This window comes from Calidris pugnax, unplaced genomic scaffold (genome assembly GCF_001431845.1).
Source record: "Calidris pugnax isolate Ruff unplaced genomic scaffold, ASM143184v1 scaffold11, whole genome shotgun sequence".
NCBI lineage: Eukaryota > Metazoa > Chordata > Aves > Charadriiformes > Scolopacidae > Calidris > Calidris pugnax.
The window spans coordinates 7,059,683-7,082,662 of NW_015090803.1; the positions used below are offsets into that span (position 1 = coordinate 7,059,683).

The window sequence follows — 22,980 nt, forward strand, 5'->3', positions numbered from 1 at the left end:
AGTTGTGATACAGTCTTAAGTATCTCTTTGGCACTACTCTGTCCCTTATGTTTCGTGGAAAAATAACTGCAATAGGTCAAAGGCAAGTAAAAAAAGAATGAATTTTAAATAATTTTCTTTAGTTGTAACTTTTAGGGACCATATCAGAGTATTTTTAATATGTGAAGTTGATAACGCAACTAGGGCAAGAAAATCAGAAATCTGAGGAAACACATTTCTTTTCAATACTCCTCATAAACCAGTTAGTGGAAACAATTATTCCATGTGAGATTAATTCTGTTGACATCTTATCCTATGGTTAAATACCAGCCATTTACCATTGTAATACATAATTTGCACAATTTGGCGTTGTTGAAGATAAAGATCTCTACCAGCTCTTTTTTAATACCTTGCCTCTGTCGTACTGGGCTGTTTATTGGTCATGTGTAAGACCTTTGGATTTATGTCGGCAAAAAATTAACATGTTCCTGAAGAGCTGTGGAAAGAGAATAAATTCAAGTGTGAATCTCTTGTACATAAATACTAAGACTTATAACACACCATCAAGACATAAATGTAAGATTATATACTAAATCTTAAACACTAAAACAGCTTGAAAGAGGAAGATGCTGCTTCTCCTCTTGCACAGCTTTTGTGGTTCTGAGTTCTGACTGAAATGAGTCTTTCAACTCTTAACCTTCATTAACTTAGTTCTTTGAGAAATTTCCAAAGTCTGGGAAAGACTGGCATCAAGGTACACGTGAAATCAAATTTTCATCAGCCAGTTTCTCTAAACAAAAGGATCAGATCTGTGGCATTTCTTTGTGTTTTTGAAGCAGGAAATGACTGTTGATGAATTGTTGTTGCTACTGACTGTGCATGGTAAGAGAAATACAGAGACCCTGGAAGAGAAGTTTATGGAGTACAGAGATCAGTGGTTGGACTAGGAATCATGATATGACTTTTATGCTTGTCTTGGAAGGGATAAGGCTGATTTTGTGTGTGGCAATATCTAACAAATTTGCAGCTATGCATTTTTCTTAATAGGCTTTGACTATTTTGATGATTTGCAGGTACTGAGGAAGATGAGCTTCGATTTCTTGTGATAGGTTATCTGATTCTCTGACTGAACTGAAGACTCAGTACTGTGTAGGTGGTTGGAATTGCTGACTGCTGTGAAAATTCCCTGTACTGAGTTGGGAGATGGAGGCAGGAAAACAAGCACCAGCCTTTCCCCTTTTCTCACCGCTCGTTCCATTGCTGCCCAAATTCCCAGCTACAGACTCATTCTTTTAATGCTGAGGGAAGTTAGAAGCATTTTTCTGGAAAATGGGAATGCGACTGTGCACTTTCTGTGGTAGGCACAGCAGCACTAAATATCTGCAATGTGTCCCACTGAGAGGGGTGTTGGTATGAAATACTTTTAGGTTAAGGAAAGAAGACGCAGAAAAGATTGAGAACAGTTTGCTTCATCCCAAAACTTCATTTGCGAAACACAGATTTTTTTTTTTTTTTTTTACAAGCTACCAGGTGAGGCTAGTGACACAGTGTGTTACAAAATTGCCTCATAATGCTTTGAAATCTCATGTGCCGTTAGAAGATGGACTAATTAGAGAGTAAATTACTTGTGGTAGATAACCAGCAGATGGGTCAAAGCAAGGCTATCTCAAGAGCCGGGGATGACTTTTAAAAAAATGATGAGTATTTGCAGAATCTGTGATAAGCTGTGTTTCTTAAATTCAATCTAACAATTATAATGAGCACAATACAAATGCATGTCTTTAAAAATAGATCCAAAGGTATAAAAGTAGCAAATAGGAGGAAATTAATGGGTGATACTATTTTGGGGGGTGGTTTTTTTTTGACTTTTTTAATGCCTCTTTTTTGAACAACTTTTTTCCCATTGTCAAATCAGCAACTGCAGCATTGTAAGAAGTTAATAGTGCACAAGATTTTGGTTAGAGACTGATGATTTAGTGCTGAAATCTTGACAGAGTCCAAATCTGCTGTCCTACTGCATAATGGAGTTCAGTAACCACTTAATTCATTAGTGCCAGGCCAGGATGTCTCTTTACAGGGAAATGACCCGAAAGTGAGGAAATAAATGGCTGAGTTTGATGGTGCTCTAAAGGGGATGAAAAAGAAAACAGGTGAGAAAAAAAAATCAACACAGGGAAAATAAATAAATAGAAAGATAGAACAGTTACTGTACAGAATAAGGAACTAACAGTGATGGAAAATGCAAAACAGGAAGAAAATGTAGCAAATTTAGGAAGTAAATTGATGCAGAATTAGATGAGAAGCACAATTCTGAGACAAAAATGAATTCTATTTTTTATTTTTGTAAAGCTTAGTGCGAAAAGGAATACAGTAAGTTGTCTGAGCTGGGCTGCTGGATCTTAGAGTGTGGGATGTTTGTGCTGATGTTCATAATGAACACCTTTTGAGGGTACACTTGAATATTATAGTGGTTGTTGCTTTAAACCCAGAAATCTTGTATGGCCACACTGTGTATAGAACTGTTCTGTTTGTTGTAATCCTGTTTGGAAATTACTGTTACATTCCAAAATGTATGTGCCTTCTCATTTGTCCTTACAAATTGCCATTTTACCTTCAAAACTGAATCTTGTTGCATTGGTTGCCAGATATTTTCCAACAAAAGCTGCTTAAGGTATTCTTTTCCTGCAGCTTTCATAATATAATAATGTCAGGGAGTTTAAAATAGAGCCACCCTTCAAATCCAGATTTCTATTTTGCTGACCTTCCTCTTTCCTTACTTGGTTTTAGCCTCCAATGAACTCTTGTCTTGTGCTAAATCACCTGAGCTTTTCCCTGGAAGGAAGTGGACTCATCTGTGTGATGCCCATTTTACAGACTCTCAGCAATCCAGGTAATGGCTATGTATGTTCTTTGAAATTATCACCAATACAAATGGCATAGTGTTTGCCAACTTTGCGTAGGGTATATTTGACACTTGCAGAAACAAGAACAGATATTCTGGTGCTATTGCTTCTCAATTACTGCACATGCATTTTTTTTTTATTCTAGAATTAAATGCACACAGTAAAGCTACAGCTATTTATGCAAAGTGGCTGTTTGTTTCCACTGACATTTTTACATTTTGTATGAAAATAAAACATGAAAACTCCAAAATAAAACATTCCATTTTAATTTCACAACATCAGTTTTTATATTGGGGGAAAAAAAAAAAAAAAAACACCACCAAAACTTTAAAGCATAAACATAATGGTTCATGTATTGTTTGTAAAATGAGAAAGTAAACACTGTTCCCAATTAGTATATGCATATGTGCAACAGAAATTACTAAGTGCTATTGGGAACTGAGCATGATAGACAAATAATATGTTTATGCAGCCTCAGTCGATGGCTGGATACGGTGAGCTTAGATTAGCCAGTGTATTTCATTAATGCAATAGTTTGAGGGCAGCTTACCTTGTGGGGCTCGAAGGTGGCGGCAGTGAGGAACCAGGATTTGGGGACAGCTGTGCTGCGTGTGCCTGAGCATCCCAAGGAACAGGCATCTGCTCTTTCCGATGACAACAGGAAAGGGCATGGCCAGCAGCTGTAGCAGGGTGGTGCCACATGGCCACCGAGCTTCTGGATGCTCTGCTGACACCTTGTCCCTACTGCCCCATGTTATGCAGCTCCTGACTTCTGGCAAGTGGGCTCTGCCAGCATGTGCCTGCCCTGGGCCTGCAGCAGGGTGGACGGTAGCAGATTGCTAAGGAGAAGCCAGGATTGTTTGCAGAAATACCGTAGACCTGTATTTGATATTCACTTTCTAATTTCTGGGATATGCCTTATTTAGTCAGCACTTCTCTATTTAACTTTAAATGAAGTGAAAACTGGAATGGAGGTGAAATAAGTAACTCTATAGAAACACTCATGCTGAAGCGTAGAAATGCTGACAAAATTCAGGCAGGTCAAAATGAGAGGTGACATTCTGTCCTTAATTTGTACCAGTGGGAAAAAAGATGTGAAAGGATGTAAGTCGGGCACAGAGTATCAGCTGGGATTTGTGTTCCTGCGCAGATCCAAATGTTAACAATGAACTTAGTCTTTGAAGTTTTCAGAAAAAAATACTCATAAGGAAGTTAAACATAAATCTGTGCTTTGTAGAACTTTTCCTTTGATTAACAATCACCAGTTTGCATTAATTAGTAAATGTAACTTAATTTACTTTTCAATTTTAGAAAATTTATTTTGGGTTGCTAAATTTTTTTTTTTTTTAGAAAGGTTGCTAAAGAACATGCAAATATGATGCATACAGCCTATCTTGAAATAAGCGGTTCCACTGTAGCAGGTTCCTAATACATTAAATACTGAAAACAATTTCAGATTTCCTTTGGGCATTAAGTCACATTCTGGATTTAAAAAATTGCAAACCTATAGTGTCTTTTATTCTGGCTTAAGGTCAAAGTTATTTTTTACATATATGAATAGAAATCATCAAATAACTACAGTAAATGTCTTTCTTTGTCTCTGATTAAACCATTTTCTTTTTCTCCTTTAATATGCCTTGATTTACTCAATGTTTTTTATCCCTCTTAGTTTTCTTGTCCAGATTTAAAATCCCAAAACAGGGATGTGTGGTAAAATGTTGACTTGGTCTTATCAATAATACTGCAATGCTAAGACACAAACCAAGAATACTTAGTGTTATCAGTTTAGCAATTCACTTTTAAGTAGTGAGAGCTGACTTAGTATAGGATACAACATTCCAGCTGGTTTATTTTTTTTTAATAAAATAATACCTTAATTTATTTGTATTCCACCAGCATGAATACATTCATTGCAAATTGCATGCACATAAAAGGGAATCCATTTGTAAACTACATAATATATTAACAATAAATAGTATTTGATCTAATACATGATGGTAGTGCATTTCTTGTTAAAACTGCAAGCCTTTACCAAAAAGAAAACAAACTCTTATTCTCCTTATAAATATTTTAAATAATTTTTAAGTACATGTTTCATACCAAGTATATAAAAATAGTATTTTTAGATAAATTAAGAGATTTAATTTACATGACAAATAACGTGCAACAACTAACCACTCTCTACCAGCTCTATTTGGTTGATTGTCTAGATGACATGCAGCGATAATTGTCCCTTTGCCTTCACAGAACTGACAAACAGACCAGCAGGACCCACAATCACCTGAAGCAAACAGTGCCATAGATATTGTTTGGGAACAACAGTCAGACACTTAGGGAAAACCTTTGCTTCGATGAACAAAAGCCACCCATGACAGTTCTTTTGTCCTAGACTTCCAGCTGCTCTGACCCTCAGGGTCTTTGGACTATCACAAAAGTCTGCCAAACAGACCAGTAAGTTATATCTGTATAAAAAATGCTTTTCAACATGCTTCTAGAATCTAGAAATATTTTTTTTTTTTCCTATAGTATGAACCAGCAATACCTTTTCTTACTTTCTATAAATCTGAATTTTCATGTTTGTAAGTCTCCATGATTGCCAGAGAAAAGGTCAAATAAAGCAGTCATGCAGTACTCTCTAAATTGAAAACTGGCAGCTGTGGAACATGCTTCGAGTACCACTTCACTGTTTCTCATTATACGTCTATGGCTTGGTAATCTTTATCTTTAACATCCCTTGTGCTTGTCACAATGTCTATTGGGAAATCTGGGGTCTGTGCAGAAACTACTCCGGCTGTTCCTTCCAGGTCCCACGATCCCGGCAGGTTCTCAAGGCTCAGAGAGCTGATTGCTCCTTGGCTGAAGCTTCCTTCCTCAGATCTGCTTGGGAGCACGAGGTGCAACGATGTCTCTGACGAAGAGCATACTGAAGATGAAAGAGTTGCTGAAATAGACTGAAGAGGAGTCAAGGTAGTGTCTGAACGGGGAGAGGTGCATCTCAAAAACTGCAAATTGTCTTTCTGAATTACCTGATACTGGGAGGGGGAATTGTGAAGGCCCGGTGTATAATAAAATTCACCGTCCATAGAATTTTGCAGGTTGGGTTCAGTTCTTTGGGGACTGCTGCCTACAGAGGACAGATCTGTGTTCCATATATCACATAATGTGTTGCCACGGCAAAGTTGTGCTTTGGTACAAGTAAAGTTCCCAGCTTGCATGTGTGTGCAAGGTTGGTGCGTAGTCCAAGCCTTTCGAGACTGCAGACTTTCCATGGTAGGGCTTCGAGATATACCATGCACAGCACAGAGCCCTGGAGGCTTCTGGGATGTGATCAGGTTCTCCAGAAGGTGCATCACATTCTTCATGTCCTTACTTAATTGTGAGACTTCTTGAGTTAAAGTTGTCACCTGTTGTGGCAGCGAAAAATATCACAGTATTTATTTATGCGATCATGCCTGAAATGCACATGTACAAACCTTTTTTCCTTCTAACAATATCAGCTTTGATCTGTGGCACAGTGTCTTTACTTTAAAGAAATATACTCTACTAATATATGTGTGGGAAATAGTCCATCCACCTAACTTACTACAGCTACATGTTACACTTCCTGTGGCATATTGAAATAATTAATGCAACTTAATAAAAACGTATGATGGAAACACCGTAGGCATAATTCACCTGATGTTAAATGGAATGGCCTTAGTGTCAGAACTGAGATTATTTCCAGGGGCAATATAACATAATAGCTTCTTGATCAGTCATTAAATATTTTGATGCATAAACCTTTTTTATTAACCAATTTTATACTGATGGATGATATAAAAATGAGGTCTTGTGATATCTTCTTCAGAACTACGCACATGAAATATACTGCTGTCTTCATAGTAAAATCAAAGAAATCTGAACCCGAAGCTGTCGAATGCAAGTGGTAGTTACATGAAAATCTGGTGGACTACTTATTAAAACCAAAAGCAAACAAAAAAAAAAGAAAAGAAAGAAAAGAAACTGGAAACTTTAAAAACTACTTGCTACCTTAAAAAATATAAAAGCCTGTGAAACAGTTTTCTTCCACGTAGTTACATTTTATGCTTTAAAAGTATTCTATATAACACTGAGAGAGATAGTAATCCATAGCATAGATTATTCTGGTGTGTTTGCAAAAAGAAGAATCATATTTTCTGGTAGGCTTTTTTTTTTCCCTAATGCTGAAACACTGGCTTTAATCTCCCCAGATTTGCTGGTTTGGCTGGGGGTCACATTCACAGGTTCTGAATTTGTGTTTTAAAGTAAATTGGTATATGAACATTAATGGAGACATTCATTAGGACATTATAAGGCCATTTTGGGAAATTAAAAGCCTAACTCAAACATTTTTAATGTGACCCACTCAGCATTTCAAATATGTTTGCCTTTCCTTTTTCCTTCTTAAGTTAAAGTTTGCAGTATAATAATTGAAATCAGTCAATTATTTTTAATGAAGAGAAATTAACTTATTGGGAGGTAGACATTAACTTTGTCTCCATGGTAGCTAATCAATCTATTTTAGGTCAAACCACTGTCATTACTGTTGAAATAGAGTTTCTTATACTGATGCTAAGACAACTGTTGAAAAAAAGATGACGGTACATTTACCCAAAAAGGGATAAACAACCTGTCTGAAAGAAAAAAAGACTAATTTAGGGGGTAAAGACACCACCAATTAGGTGCCCTACATAAATTAATTTTCATGTAATTAGAAATACAATTTTCATTTTTCTGATGGGCTAGTTCCAAAGAAATTTATTGAAATGGCTGAAAAAGATATTTCAGGCTGAGTTTGACTGTGTTATGATTTGCCCGGAGAAGTGATTGAGTCACCATCCCTGAAGGTATTTCAAAGATGTGGAGATGTAGTGCTGAGAGACATGGTTTAGTGGTAACTTGGCAGTGCTGGGTTAACAATTGGACTTGATGATCTTAAAGGTCTCTTCCAACTGAAATGGTTTTATGATTCTAAGATCTTACACAGGGCTTTACTACAGGCACAATAGCTATAAAGAAATTCAAGTTAGAAGGAAAGTAGGAAGCTCCAATCTCAGCTCCGCTACATCTATTCCTTTCTCTAAACTACGAGTTCAAACCCTTCCTCTTGTTTAATAGTTTTGAAATGATTACACTACCCCTGGAGGGAAAATGCTTAAAGGGAGGAGGCTCTTGAGTGGCATATTACAGGATCTCTCTCTGTGATGCTTTCTACCTCTCTTTCTTTCTGCATTGCTACTTAAATCATGGGAGATAGAAAATAAGCATGAGCTGTCTTTCTGCCAGCTGAGACTAAGCTTTGAATGCCTAGTAGCTCATTTGAACTTCAGTTAATGTGAGGGATTAAAATATGTTAAGAAAGTGATTTGTGAACAGGTTTCCTGTGGAGTTAGAGCAGCCAGAGAGAGTTCTTGATACTATCAGACTATAGGGAAACATGCTGTGAGATTTCTGAACAAATCAACCACTTTAAAATATCTTGTTTTGTTTGGCCCATGGTTTTTGGGTTTGTTTCTTTTTTTTCCATTTCTGATAATTTAAAGGCTTTTTAAAAGTTTAATTATTCTCTAACATATTTCTTTTTCGAATTCATTGAGACAATAAGGCAAAAATCAATCCCGGCGTCAGTACTTGTGTCAGTCCTGAATTTCTTAATTACAACTTGCTCTAGCGCCCAGATGTTATTTTTGATACAGCAGCTAGCTCTTAGAGAGCTTCTTCTCGTAAGCTTGCTCTCACACAGTCATAGGAACTGACCTGATAAACCAGCCTTTGATGTATTCTTTGTTTCCAGTGGTATGAAAGTTTAGAATCCAAAGTTTTTATGCTGAACTTCATTAGAAATCGACCACCATTTAGTGAGATCTATTTGGACCAATACTGCTTGACACATAGGCAAACCAATTTTCTGGATCGTTTAAAACCTTTTCTGGATTTTAAAAACTGTTAATGTTACCAGATTAAACCTCCAATATCTATACTACTATTAATTACCATCTATATATTGTTATATACTGACATAGTATACTATTACTGTTATTAGCAATACTATACTGTTTATGCTGTCCTTTTTACACCCAGCAGAGATTTTTAAGAAGATGCAAATAAGCAGGTGTAACAGGGAACAATTTTATCCGTAGTGTTAAAATTTTCACAGTGCTCCAGATAGTACAAAAGAACAGAGATTAAATGCAAGAGGAATTTTAAGTGTATGAAACAGAGATTGAAAGCAGTACAGTTTCCTTCTGAGCGAAAGGACTAATTCCTTGCATGCTGGTAGGGCTGTTCTCTTTTCAGGAGTTCGGTGATTATTGCCAGGCAATGCAGCTCCTTGGACAAATGGTTCCCGCTGTGCTAGGCAGGCAGGTTTAAAACGATCTGTGAGATACCAAATACATTTGAAATGCTGCCTTAACAGTTTCTAGGACTTGAAAAAGATACTGCAGTGTTTCCTGATATAGAAAGTGGGATTTGTACAGATTTAGCTTGAATTAGGAAGAGGTGCTTCTCAGGCTGGTCTAAAGCAATGTGCTGGTGTCTTTTTAACACACTCTGTTATAAAGAAAGAATATCTTTCAAAACAGAGGTGAAAAAAATAGATATCTATTTTTTGAACACATGGTTTTCAGTAATAACCCTTTCTCATGCCCTGCTCAATCAAAGTTTTAGTAGTTGTATTTTGCATTTTCAAAATACTTTGACAGTTTCAGTAGAAAGAGTACTTTTCTTTACTACAAGTGTTAAACTTACTCAGTTTGAATATCTTGTTCCATGTACTTAAAGTAGGAATGGAGGTGATTGCATTTAAACCTTTCCATAAAAGTGATGAAAAGCTCTATATAATGTAAGATGATGATGGTGATTATTGCTAAATGGTGAGTATTGGCTAAACAGGTTTCTTTGTTTTTCCATTATATTTTCCAGCATTTGAATTTTTCTTAATGTTAATTTTTCTACTAGAATTCCTACCTCTCTCTACTGTTCCTGGATAAATCTGGAATAAGCCTTTTGTTTTCTGATTAAAAGTCCAATACGTTAGTATTTTCTTTCTCTCTGTGGTTTACTCCCTGTTGCAATTCAAACTTCACCCAGACATCTTCCTACTGTAACTCTTTCTGAACACCCAAAGAAGTGAAGAAGAAAAGTTCCTTCTTGAGGAATAGAAGTTACGTTTTAGCAACACAGGGAAGCTGCCTGGCTTGCACTGCATCTGGCAGCTTCTCTGTTCCCTTCTTCATGTTTCGTTGCTTCTTCTATTTGGGTGCTTCATAAAATCAAGGAGACTTTCAGGCAGAATGAGCTGTCTTTCAAGGCTCAGATTAAGTGGCTGCTGATACTCTGTTTCTCAGTAAGTGCATCATTGAGTGAATGAAATGAGAACTGAGCTGAGACAGACTTTTCACTGATCATCTATCAGCATCTCTGTGGCCACTGGTATTATGGTGACAGACACTTCTGATTTAATGGCATTTTAGGAAAAAAACTAGTTGCAGAAGAAAAAAAAAGATCCAGTGCAGCTAATCTGAGTTCAGATTAAATGTATAGGATTTGTGCAATAATACTATGGGTCCGTTTCGGTGAAATAAATCCAGAAATCTGGAAGGTTGTGAAATTGCCTTTATCATGTAGGAGTAGAAGGAAATTTGCTGATTTCTCTGCTCACTTGCTAGCCAGCTATCAGATAGTTCCAGGGCAACCAGTCTGTCTGGGTAGATTAGGGTGCTGAGATTATTGCTATTGCTGTTAAACAAGTAAGGATAGAACAGAAAACTGTATCATTTAAGTATATGCAAGTCAACAAGGCTCCCATGAAATTCAGTCTAGAAAAAGAGTTCCTCAACTGCATTTCTAATAATAATTTGTGGCTCTTCATTGTTGGATGTGAATGCTGCCTTCAGGTTTTTGTAGAATCAGGACAGTGTCAGCAGGATGATGGCAATAAGGAAATCAGATTTGGAAATTTCTTCAAGGGCTGCAGAAAGTATCAGGGACAAACTCTGACTGACCAGCTACTGACTGAAAGCAAATGGAGGATCATGGAGATCCCAGGTGGCCAGGAGAGGAGAAGCTGTTGCTGTGTACTCTCTAAAGAAAGCCTGAGGTTGCATATATGAAAAAATATATGGGGAAAAAATATTAAGCAAACAATTTCTATAAGCACCTAAAGGAGTAGTTAAAAGAGAACAGGCACAACATACATTTCTTGAGAATAAACCATGGCAAAACAATGTAATTCTCTTCTTTAACTGAAAAGCTGATTTAATAGATACGAAGAAAGTGTAGATACAATATATACCTTGTCAGAATACTTCTCAGATGTTACTGTCCGAATGACATTCTTCTAAACCAACTAAGAAAATATGACTAAGATGTAGCTACGGTGAGTTGGATTCATACATGATTGAAATGGTTCATGATCAGTGGTTTGCTGTCATTCCTGGACATTTCAAGCCATACTTTTTAGCAGGCTATCCTGATTTGTTTTAATTTAATTTTTTTTTAATGTCTAAATAGAATTCATGTTCACTTTTAAATATCAGTAATATGAAATTCAACAAAGATAAATGTTAAACATTACATCTGAAAAGAAAATGTCAGAAGCATGAATATAAGTACAATATTCTGTCTATGCAGAGTATTACAGAAAAATGTCTGTGGAATTTTGCTGAATCACACTTTGCAGGTATTAATCATGCTCCCAGGATATATCAAAAGCATTTTTTTTTATTGGACACTGGAAGGGGATTCTCTTCACTCAGAATTACTTAGGCTGGTGCAGCTTGATATGGTGTACTTTGCCAGTGACTTAAAAAGATCTAACCAAAGTCAACCCAAAAGAAAATGCTGCCAATGAAAAGTTATAGAAAAAGTGATGGGCAAAGAAAGATGGAATGAATTTTGTTTGTTGAGATCTGCTGGAACAGTATGTTTCCAGTGTAAATTTAGAAGGAGAGAATGACAATCAGCTTTTTCTTATGTCTTCTAGGCATAAGAGAAAAAGTAATGAACTCGCATACCAACAGACATTTTCATTTAGATATTGGGAAAATAGATCTTTTCAGTACAGGATGGTTTTGAAATGATTGTTAGAGAGTTAACTGGATAATCGTCATCATCTCTCTAGGTAATAATCTTTTTTATTCAAGAAAAAGTGCAAGAGGGGACACCACAGCATGTAAGACCTATGCCACGTATGTGCCATACATCCTGCTTAAAAAACAAATTAACCTAAACTTTAGAGCATCAACCATTTTTGTTACCTTTACCTGCTAATATCTATTAAGCTAACATTAAATAAAAGAAAAAAATAGCTGGAAAGACTATTCTATAATCATCAAAATACAAGAGCAGAGAGAGAGACAAAACAACAAGAAGGTAGGAGTTTCTTGGAAGTATGAATGGTAATGCTAAAGGGAAAACATATTTTTACAAATCTCAGCAGACAAAAAAAGCATTCATTTGGTGTTTATGGTTTAGAAAGCTTTTATTTCTTAACACAAATATTATTATTAGGTTTTATGTCATGACTTTTATGCTAGATTTACATAGCTAACATCCAGAATGGATGTTTTAATTAGTTCTCATCATCAATAAATGTCATTAGTTCACTTTTTGCCACATTTTTCTTGATTGAAAGATATTTTTCAAAGTGAATTATTGGGATAGTCTTGCTGAAAAATAATCTCTCTCATGATAATATAAACTTGTTACAAAGACCATGTTTTTAATTGCTCTAAATCAGGGGAGTCCTTTATATGGGTTCTTAAGCTGCAAATTGAACCTCACCAGTACATCTCCTATGTAAAACTGAAGGCCTGATTAACTTTACCATTTTTTCTTCATTGGCGCTGATTATAAAATGACTGTTTCCATTGCGTGCATAAATTTTTAGTATTAAGGAATATGTTTTGCTTAAAAAAAAAAACAAACATTTTTCCATGTCCTGAGAGGAGAATGGGACTGATTTTTGGCAGCTGGATGTGAAATATGTTTTTAAATAATCTATTTATAAATTTTTTCTAGGTGATTTGAAAAACAGACATATTTATTTGGGATTTTTCCTTTTGATAGATGAAAGTGAAATATCTCTGTGAATGCATTTTGTCTGTTCTAAATACGTGCTGAATGCTTAGAGTATTTTAAGCGCATCTAAAAAACCTAAAATTAAAAATAGCTGAATTTCCACTAAGTGCTCCAATATGCAGCAAAATGGAAGGCAATTTCCTAGTACAAAACCTGAGCCTATTCATATTTCCTCATGCTTGTTTGTTTTTCAGTTGAATTGGAGAAATATCAGTACTATGTTCATTATACCATTCTGGTACTGTAATTGTGGGGTCTAATGATGTGGTAAAGCAGGAAATCAGCCCCCAAATTCTGAACCTGAAGGAGGCTGCACTGCAGGTGAGTCACGTAAGGAAAAAACAGGGGGCATGTCAAAGAAACCTGAGTTTGTCTGCATGCACTGAACAAGATGTCCTGTATATTTGAGCATGAAGTTGTGTACCTATTTGAATGAAGAACACGTACATGTGCGCTCTGCAAATTAGAGGAGAAAAATTATGACTAAAATGTGCGTATTTCCTTATTTTTAAGTGCTCCGTGTTTTAAATAATTCAGATTTGGGTTTTGCACATTGGATCAAAGTAGAAATATTTCCATGCTCTTTTCATACAGTTGCATTCAAATGGTACAGAGCTAAAAGCCTAGCACGATACAGATGATGGGACAGTGATAGGCAGGTGCTTTAGTCTAGATTTATGGCCATCTGTATGTCTCGGAAAATCTGATTAGTGGTTTCCTATTTTTACTTCTGGGCTCCTTAGTCATTAGGTATGATTGCACCAGGTAAATGGTGCCTCTGAAAAAAATGATGAATGTTTAGATACGCTCATCTGATCAGTCTTTGCAGAGAAATTAATTGGAAAGACCAGGTTGGGTATACAGATCTCTGCAAAGGAAGGATACAATACTTGTAAGCAGAAGACCTATTCCTAAATTCTTGCTCTGCCTAATTTGGAGCAGGTCTTTGAATTAAGCTTCCCCAGCTCAGAAAATGTGGCATGCTGTCGGGTATTCAGTCACTTAATCTTGAAATTATTGCTCAAACAACTGCAATTTTACAGGAGTGAGAATGTGCACTTTAACTCTCTTGACTTCCACATACTGAACTATAATGAAAGTCATACCATTTTTATTCAGTGATTATTTAGAGTAAGCGGAATCGGAAAATAGGGTAGGAGATTAAGAAATCCTATTCCACTCCACCTTGCAATACTGAACCAGAGGGAAATTCCTTTTTTATCCATCCATCTTGGATCTCATTCAGGCTCAAAATGAGAAATGAGGTTAGGTGAGGCAATGAAGAAGCTGGGTAACAAACTGAGCAGCCAAACCATGTAACTATACAATAGGAATTTGGGGTGTGTTCAAGTTTCTCTCACATTGCCCAATAAAGTGGCAGTGCTGACTTTGGAGCTTACCCTCATTAGAGGAAGTCTGTGCTTCTATTAGTCCTTAAGTTAATATGTAACAAACTCTGAGTAGTGAAATCAAGGTTCTGTCTTCTGTTAGTCCTATTCTTAGGTAAATGAACTTTTGTTTGCATTATGTAGTGAATGTCATACACCTAAAATACTCCCAAGAGCTCCACTGGATATCTAAACTGGGTATAGCTTGTTTTGTAGATTTCTCTCTGGGGTAACTCCTTTTTGCTTTGCTTGACTTTGCTAACATAACAACAGACTGTATTGAATGTCTGAATGGGAAGATGCATGCCTTTGTTCCCTCAATGAACAGCTGAAGTGTTTTTAAGCTAACCAGTGAACTGTTGTAATACAATTACCTTTCATGAAAGCAGTTATTTTTGCATTTGTTGATTGACTTCTGATCTCCACTGGAAAATGTATTAATGATAGTGTTTGCTTCTGTTGGCTACTTGTGACCTGTTTTCTCATATTTTATTTTTCAGGAGGAGGCTGCATGTCTTAATAGAGAAGTTTGTTTCTAACTGCTGGTAATCTCTGCTAGGAGTCTGCTGCAGCATCAGTCATAGTCTTCCATTAATGGTCATCATTGAGTGATGAAATGATTGATGAAAGCACTGGGTCTACAAGTGTTGTTCAACACTTCATGTGACAAAAAAAATCCTCCCAAGGAACAGCTCGTGTATTCCAGCAAGACTGCTTACAGGTTAATTGGGGTAAGTACCAATCCAGTACTGTCAGTTCAGAAACTGATGAGTTCTTTTTGTCTGACAACCTAATGGTTGACTTGTTTAATCAATAATTAGTTGTTCAAATCTATCTGTATCTCAGGAGAGATTGCAGAAGTCTTGGGAGGTAAGCACCTCTGATTTCAAGTGAAGTCTCACAGGTAGCATGCTATGTGAAAAAAAGGACTGATCCCCCTTCCTCAGGTTTTGGTTAGCTTTTTTTTTTGTTTGTATGTTTAATGTAGTGGTCTACTCCAAGATTTACTGATTGCTTTTCACTAGAAAAGCAATGATAACCCCAGAACTATTGCAGTTGAAATGTTTGGTTAATCCACAAGATGCCTGCCTTAGCACATCTGCCACCATGATGTATTTTCCAGTTGCATCTTGTGGATAACTATGTAGTACATCTTCAAATTTTAAAAATAGCTGTCGTCTTCAAAGTCAAAAGGGATGAATGAATATGACTTGTCTGTTTCAAATGTATTACATAGGAAATACCATTTTCTGTCATAATAGTGTTGTCAGTGAACAACTTGGAGATGTCTTTGAGTTCTTTGACCAAGTCATATAAAAAAACTAGTCAATGAGGCATGAAACTTTTGTCTGAACTCTACAGTTTGCCATACAAGTGAGGTGATGCATTCATAGTGATTAACCATGCATGCACTCTTAGCTTAGGAGTTCGCTGACCAAGTTAACCCAACACAGGATGAAAAATATTTACAAGCCATGTACAAGCCATCTACTTCATACATGGAAATAAAGAATAACTAGGTTAAGTGTACACAATATAGAAGGAAAAAATAAAATAAAACTTCATGTTTCTGGTAACCAAAGGAATCAGGAAAAAGGAAATGAAACTGTGTAGTTGGACTTATTTAAATGTTTCCTCATGTGGAATCATAAGAAATTGTCTCTAATACTGAAAGACAGGGTATGCTGGGAACAGATTTTATTCTTGTAGTATAACTGTGAATTTAAAGTCTGACGCTTTCATCTTGTTAGCCAAAGTACTGCAGTGGCTGGATATATGAAACAGTTTAGCCAGAGAGCATCTCATCTTTAGTGTTGGATTGACAGTTGATTACAGGTTTGAAGTTATTAGAAGGGAAGACTAGAAAAAACCACTGAACAACATTGGCCCTGCGTTCCTCAGGTCATATTGCTTGAGCAGGAATGGATGAACTTCTCTTTCATTCTAAATAGGCACTGGTAAAGTGATTTGAATTTGAATATCAATGGGTTTACATTTCTTTCAAGGAAATTCTCCAAAAACATAGCATTTGCCAAACCAAGAAAAGTTGGAAGAAAGACAGGAAAGAGAGAAATAGAAGCACATACAGAAGAGGATAAAGCCTAAGAAAATTAGTTACGCTAACTATACAAACCGTATTTTGTTTCTAGCTCCAGCACATGACAAAATTTATATATCTTTCTTATAGAAAATTAATCTGGGAAAGAGTTAAAAGCCCCAAACTGCCCTAAATGTAGGACCCCCATCCAGTTTTGCAAACTTGTTTATCGCATATGTATCATATTCTTAAGTTTCTGAGTTTTCTCCATCATCCCTTGATAATGTCCTTCAACCCCCACAAAAGCTTGTTACCTCATTATTAAGCCTGTTGATCTGCTGTTTGGTCTCTTCTGCTTTGATAACGAGCACAGCAGCACCAATTTCGGCCTCTGAAAATAATTCAAATGCATTTAAATAAGAGAAGTGTAATAACTTGGAAACAGCAATGCTACTCTTGCACTTATCCAGTGCTTTAAATTTAAACCTACTTTGCACTTGGATCACATTAAAATAAAATCTCTTGTTTAATGTTCAGTGTATAATGTGTAAGAAAAACATGATGAATAAAAGTTCATACTGCTCTCTTCAGTCTGAACCTGAAAGAACTGAAAATAGCAACCCTAGTGCCAACCGTGTGATGTGTCAACTGTTTTTAAAAATCATAGACATGATTAAGCTTCTATTATTTTTCTGTTTGCTTTAAGAGGAATAAAATCTGTCCTAATAGCCTCCATGCAAAAGGTACTTAACTATGTGAGGGCTGTTTACTCGTAAAAGAGGGGAAGTTGGAAACAGCCTGAGTTGCACTAGTTGTGTCACTTCAGCATTAGTCCATTGGTTTCCCTCTCTGTCTCTTTCGCTTTTTCTTCCATGTTGACATGCTCTGTTCCTCTGTGGTGCTGTTTCATGAACCTTTTCAGAGTGTAGGTCATATAAGACTTCCTAAAACCTCTTGCTAGTTGAGTTTTTCACTCTTTTCTTCTAAAAATCTAGGTACTTCCACAGCGGTCCACTTCTGTAAATAGCTTTAACAAAGACTGAGAGCCAAATCTGCATATGGATCTTTATAATTTTTTTTTTTCTTAATTTAGTATTAAATTTTTTTAATGTTGAATTTTGTCATTCTGTTTAGTACCTTCCATGCCCGAAGGTTTGGGAGCATGACACTCCTGCCTGATCCTATAGAACTGCTGGTAAAATATAACATGGTGCTCTCTGCAAGCTGTTTTATCATGACTGTCTGTTAGCAGGAAAACATTAAATGGCCTTCAGGACCCTGTTGTATTTTTCTACAGTACCAATGGTGGTACTGAAATGGTACTGAAAGTACTGATGTACGTTAAATCCACTTATGCCACTTCTGAGAATTGCAGAAACAAAGGGGAACAAAAAGCAGTCATAAACCCTGTTTGCTCCGAAGAGTGATTTTTTCCAGGCAAAACTCACCTCCAATTGTAGGAGATAACCTGGATTCTTGTCTGAGCTGGTCAGAGCTGAAGTCAAAGGTTTGGCTTTCCTCATTACGGTTTCCATCTTCAGTCCCATCAACAATTCTGTTGAGAAAAATTGGAGAGAGAGAGCAGTTTCATAAACAGTTTCATAAACATCATATTCATAATTATGTTGTCAAAATTACTCCTAAAGGGCACATTTTTAAGCAATGGTAAATCTTGCACAACATTAAGTTTAGAGAAAAGTAAAAACTATTATATTGCTATAACTTGTTGTGAGTCACTAAAGATTAAATTTACTACTAGAGAAAGGAATATGAAGCCAAACATAATTAACTGAAGTTTCAAAATTTTTATGACTTCTGCAGTATATTCTGGGTCCTAGCAATACCTGTATTGAGTATAGTTTGCTTTTCATATCTAAAGTAATCTGTTGCTATTGTTTCTTCTATGCAAACTAGAGATGCTTCACTGTGCTCCTGAGAAGTTTAAATCTCCCTGCACGTAACAGTCAGGCTCTTATATTAGGCTTACTTAGGCAGAGCCTAAGCCTGAACATAATATATTTATGAAAGCATCTCTGTAAAGTACAGTCAAAAGTGTTGTTGCCATGCAAATAGCTAGTCTCAAATTTGGTTAAAACTGACTTGCTCAAGCAGAGAAATCTTGTTTGCAATTGGGTTTAGGAAGATGTGTAGACCATCCTGCAATGTCCCAGTTACGTTGGTATTGGATCTAACTACTAGAAAATGCATTTTTGTCAGTTATTTCTGCTCATACATTGCAGTTGACCTCCAATTTGCAGTGTCAAGAAATCCAAAGGAAAAAAAAGAAGCATTTTATACAATAATCAGTAGCTGCATACAAAGAATAGGAAGCTGGTATTAGATGGAGGAATCAATACATATTATAAAAATAGATATAATTATGAATATTTTTTGTTCTCCTTTTAATAAATTGTGCTGTAAAGAGAACTGTTTTAAAGTCAATGAAAGTAACTCAGAAAACTACCAGTTGACAGATGCGGAGTGTCAATTTCTTGTTTTGTCCAGGCACAAGATTCAGAATTTGTCTTATAGTAGGCAAATGAATTAAATACTAAACTGAAAGGATTTAAGCAGACAGTTCTTGGCCTCTCAGTCAATGGTGGTAACTTTGTGATGATGAAAATTAGACTTTTTATCTAATAAGGTTATTCTATACTTAAAGGGTGGGTGTCAAGAGGACAGGGCCAGTCTTTTTTCAGTGGTGCCCAGGGACAGCACAAGAAGAAATGGGCACAAACTTGAATATAAGAAGTTCCACCTAAACATGAGGAGGAACTTCTTTACTTTGAGGGTGGCAGAGCACTGGAATAGGCTGCCCAGGGAGGTGGTGGAGTCTCCTTCTCTGGAGACATTCAAAACCCGCCTGGACAAGTTCCTGTGCAACCTGCTCTAGGTGGACCTGCTTTGGCAGGAGGGTTGGACTAGATGATCTCTGGAGGTCCCCTCCAACCCCATGTGATTCTGTGACTCTCAAGCAAACCTCTTGACTGGAAATGTTTGGAGAAAGGAAGAACAGACAACACAGAAATATCTGTGAAGTATTTGACTTGAAAGAGCCATGTAACGTAGAGCTCTGTGCATATACCATATATTCTTGTCCTTCTTGACTCTTTATGTGAGTTTAGGGCTCTGTGTCATGTCTGAGAGTTCATGATGCCAGTTGGATGTTACTAAACTTCAGTCTAATCTTAACCAGTTTGAACTGCTCTGGCCTATGCTGTTATATGCAGCTGAAAACCTGAATGATTACTTTGTTTGAAATTTGCTATAAAACCTATTTAATGTCATCTAGCCTCACTGCTTCAAAAAGTAAATTTTAAACACCAATATCCCTTTTGTAGAGATTTCTAATTATATAAAATGTTAACATTTTAACTGCCTTTAAAGTACACAGGGGAAAACCTACTCAGACGTGACTTGGAATTTATAGATGCTATATTCTTTAAAGTGTTTAAACATTCAGACTAAAAAGAAACCATATTAGCTGGAGAGCCAAAGGACAGCTTCTGTGTGGAAAATATGGAATGGGCAAGATGCTTATTCATATACAAGGAACTGGCAGTGAAGCGACATAATCTAACGAGCTGAAAACATGAGGGGACAAAAGTAATTGGTAAGTCTCACCCCTTTATGAATTAGCTGTTGTAAAGCCCTGAAATTTCTCCTGAATGCAGACACCTCCACTCCTAGAAGCCAAGAAGTCAACAGCTTAACATCTGACCTTTTCTAGCCAATTGATCAGGGCTAGAATACACTCGTCCATGCAGGTCTGAGGAGATTCAAATGCATAAATCCCTCCTTCCAGGGCTGCCTTTATTATCACTTTCTTCCTTTTGAAGCTCTTCTACTTCACAGGCAGTACCCAAAAAGTGATTGGGAAGATTGTGACTGTATCCTAAGAAGTTAGGATGCTGGCTTCTATTCCTTGCGCCAAGAACTATTTAAATATTTTGCTCAGTCTCTGTGCTTTATTGCCTTCACTGTGGTGTACAAGGAAAGAACCTGGAGCACCAGTGAGGAGTTCTGGTTGGCTTACTCTAGGGAATATCCACAGTAGAAGTTCCTTAAGGAGACAAAGCATATTCTTTTGACAAAGTGTGGTTATACACCTCACAACTGCACTGACTGGATATTTCAATCAGTCTTGCCTTCCCCTTACTCTGCTGTCCAACACCAAACAAATATAAGTATCTTAATTAAGATCTTATTTTCTAGTTTATACTTAACAGGAAACATTTAAGGATCTTTTTAAAGTGGTTTTGACTTGTCAGTTTAACTGTTCCAATAATATTAAACTCATCTTGGGAAATAATATGAAAGTCTTTTCGCTGGAAAACCAAGTCTGAAAAACACATATGTCTTTGGCCAATTTTCCAGCCTATTAACAGGATTATTCTGCAGTTATTTCCTATTTCCATTCATAATTTTATAATTGTATATGTAGCAATACTTGTTTCACATTTTTTCTTGTAGCCTTGGGTGCCAATGTCTTGCTGCATATGTTCAGAATAATAATGAGCAAGATTACATTTCAGCAGAAAATATGAAAGGTAGCTTTTCCTTGAATTACCGCTTGTTATGCAAATGATAATGACCTTTACTCATAGCTAACCTGAACGAAATTCATACACGATCCATGAAAGAAATGAGACAATATCCACCAGGCATTTCAATTTTGCTAGTGTAGAAGCCGTTTTTCCAAACATTATTTTCCCTTCCATTGACAAAACTACAATCAGTTGGTATCCTGCTCCTGTTTGCTCCTTCTCTGGAGATACTCAAAACCCGCCTGAACGTGTTCCTGTCCAGCCTGCTCTAGGTGAACCTGCTTGGTCAGTGAGGTTAGACTAGATGATCTCTGAAGGTCCTTTCCAACCCCTACAATTCTGTGATTCTGTGAAATGTAACCATTCTGATCAAATTTAAGATGATGAGGAAAGATTTCTATGTGGTCTTCCATGTCCTTTTTATGATGCATCTTTAGGGACAGGTGCCTTGACAGAGCTAAACAAATACTGGTCAAGCAGTGGCTATTTCGTGTTTGCAATGGCAAGTTGCTGAAACTACCACTCAGCCTCCAGTGAACAAAAGAAGTTCTTGAACATGTAAAGTACTTCAAATTATAAAAATCAAAACTTGAACTGAAGATCAACTGCTGCAGTTCCTTGTATATGAAAAAGTGATTTCTGTAAAGACTGTGATTTCTGTAAAGAACTGATCCCAAAACTCTATAATAGGTAATTATTACATTGCAGCAATTCAAAAAGACACAGAAATCATCTTACAAGTAACATAGAAGTAAAAAATTAAAATATTTTAAATTATACACTAATAATACCACAATAAACTATAATATGGCTCTATGTCAAAAAAGTTTTCTCAAATCCATATTTTCTCTCTATATAACTTGCATTATCAGGTTTCCTTTCTCTAATGTAAAAAAACTCTAAATATTTTCCAAAATTGCTAGGCAATAGTTTTCCATTATAGTCCTCTACTCCAGTAATTTGTGTATTTGTACAGCAGTGCTGTATTATCATCTACTTTCTAAATTGCCCTCTCTCTGATGGACTCAGAATGTTTCACAGTGCTATTGTGGGAATGCATATTATTATAGGTGGACAAAATGATACCATAAAGCCAGACTGTTCAAATAGTCATTTTTGCAATTGCTCAATACTTTCCCTTTTTACTTGTAGAAATACTCTATTTTACAATAAAATCCTAGAGCCATAACATTTTGCATCATGTGCAACAGTTCCTAAAATAAGAGAACTTTTCCTTCTCTGTGGGATGAACAAAAGTATCAACTATTAAAGAAAAAGAAATATTTTAGTGTTGCAATCATGATTTTTTTAATAAGTGTTACATGATAGAGAAGAAAATAACCATTCATAACTGTTACCTCGGGCTCAGATCAGGTGGGCCACTGGTGGTCAGTGCTGAAAGGTGTAACTTAAGGTTTTTCTCCTTCCTTCTGGAATAGTAATGAATCTCTGTTTCGTGTTTGGTTCTTGAGGGGTTTGAACTGCAAGCACGGATGGGCGAATGAAAGGGCACCGTTCCTGAGGCCAACTGCTTCAAGTTTCTCCCTAGGTGGCTTTTATTGCTTCCAGCCTTCTTCTGCTGAGAGCAATTTGTGCTTCTTGTATGGATTGGTGAAAGAGTGCTGCTCTCTTCTTCTCCTTCGTCATCCTCATCTTCATCTTCCACAATTGAAGGGAGTCTCTTCTTTATATTCCCGTTTCCCTTGAGCTCTGTCTACAACAGCAGATGAAACATAATAGCGTAAAATTCAGAGCCTGGTTTTGCAGAAACACAATTTCTTCTGTTCTATCCTGGAACAAACCCAGATCTAGTACTGCTTTCATTTCTCATTAGCGATAGCTCTTCTGGAACTCTTCCATAGCTTCCCTCCTCAACCATGGCTATATGTGCTCATGTGAGAAAAATACAAACAAATTAAAAAGGTCACAAGTGACATAGCCAGGGAGATCACTGCAATATGTTTTGTTACCAAGAAAGATTACTTGATTAGTTCTTACAAGCCATGTGCCATATGTACACTTGA

General features: G+C 36.5%; 1 protein-coding gene across 1 annotated transcript in view; it reads right to left on the bottom strand.

The window, feature by feature from the left end:
* Positions 1–4,888: 4,888 nt before the first annotated feature.
* The window catches only part of KCNH8 (potassium channel, voltage gated eag related subfamily H, member 8), a 176,046-nt gene continuing 157,954 nt past the window's right edge, over positions 4,889–22,980 (bottom strand). The window contains exons 13-16 of the mRNA XM_014937670.1: positions 22,315–22,670; positions 17,858–17,964; positions 16,724–16,800; positions 4,889–6,286 (exon numbers count right to left, since the gene is read on the bottom strand). Of these exons, the coding sequence (XP_014793156.1) occupies positions 5,576–6,286; positions 16,724–16,800; positions 17,858–17,964; positions 22,315–22,670 (1,251 nt within the window). The 3' untranslated portion in view covers positions 4,889–5,575. The remainder of the gene's footprint in view (positions 6,287–16,723; positions 16,801–17,857; positions 17,965–22,314; positions 22,671–22,980) is intronic.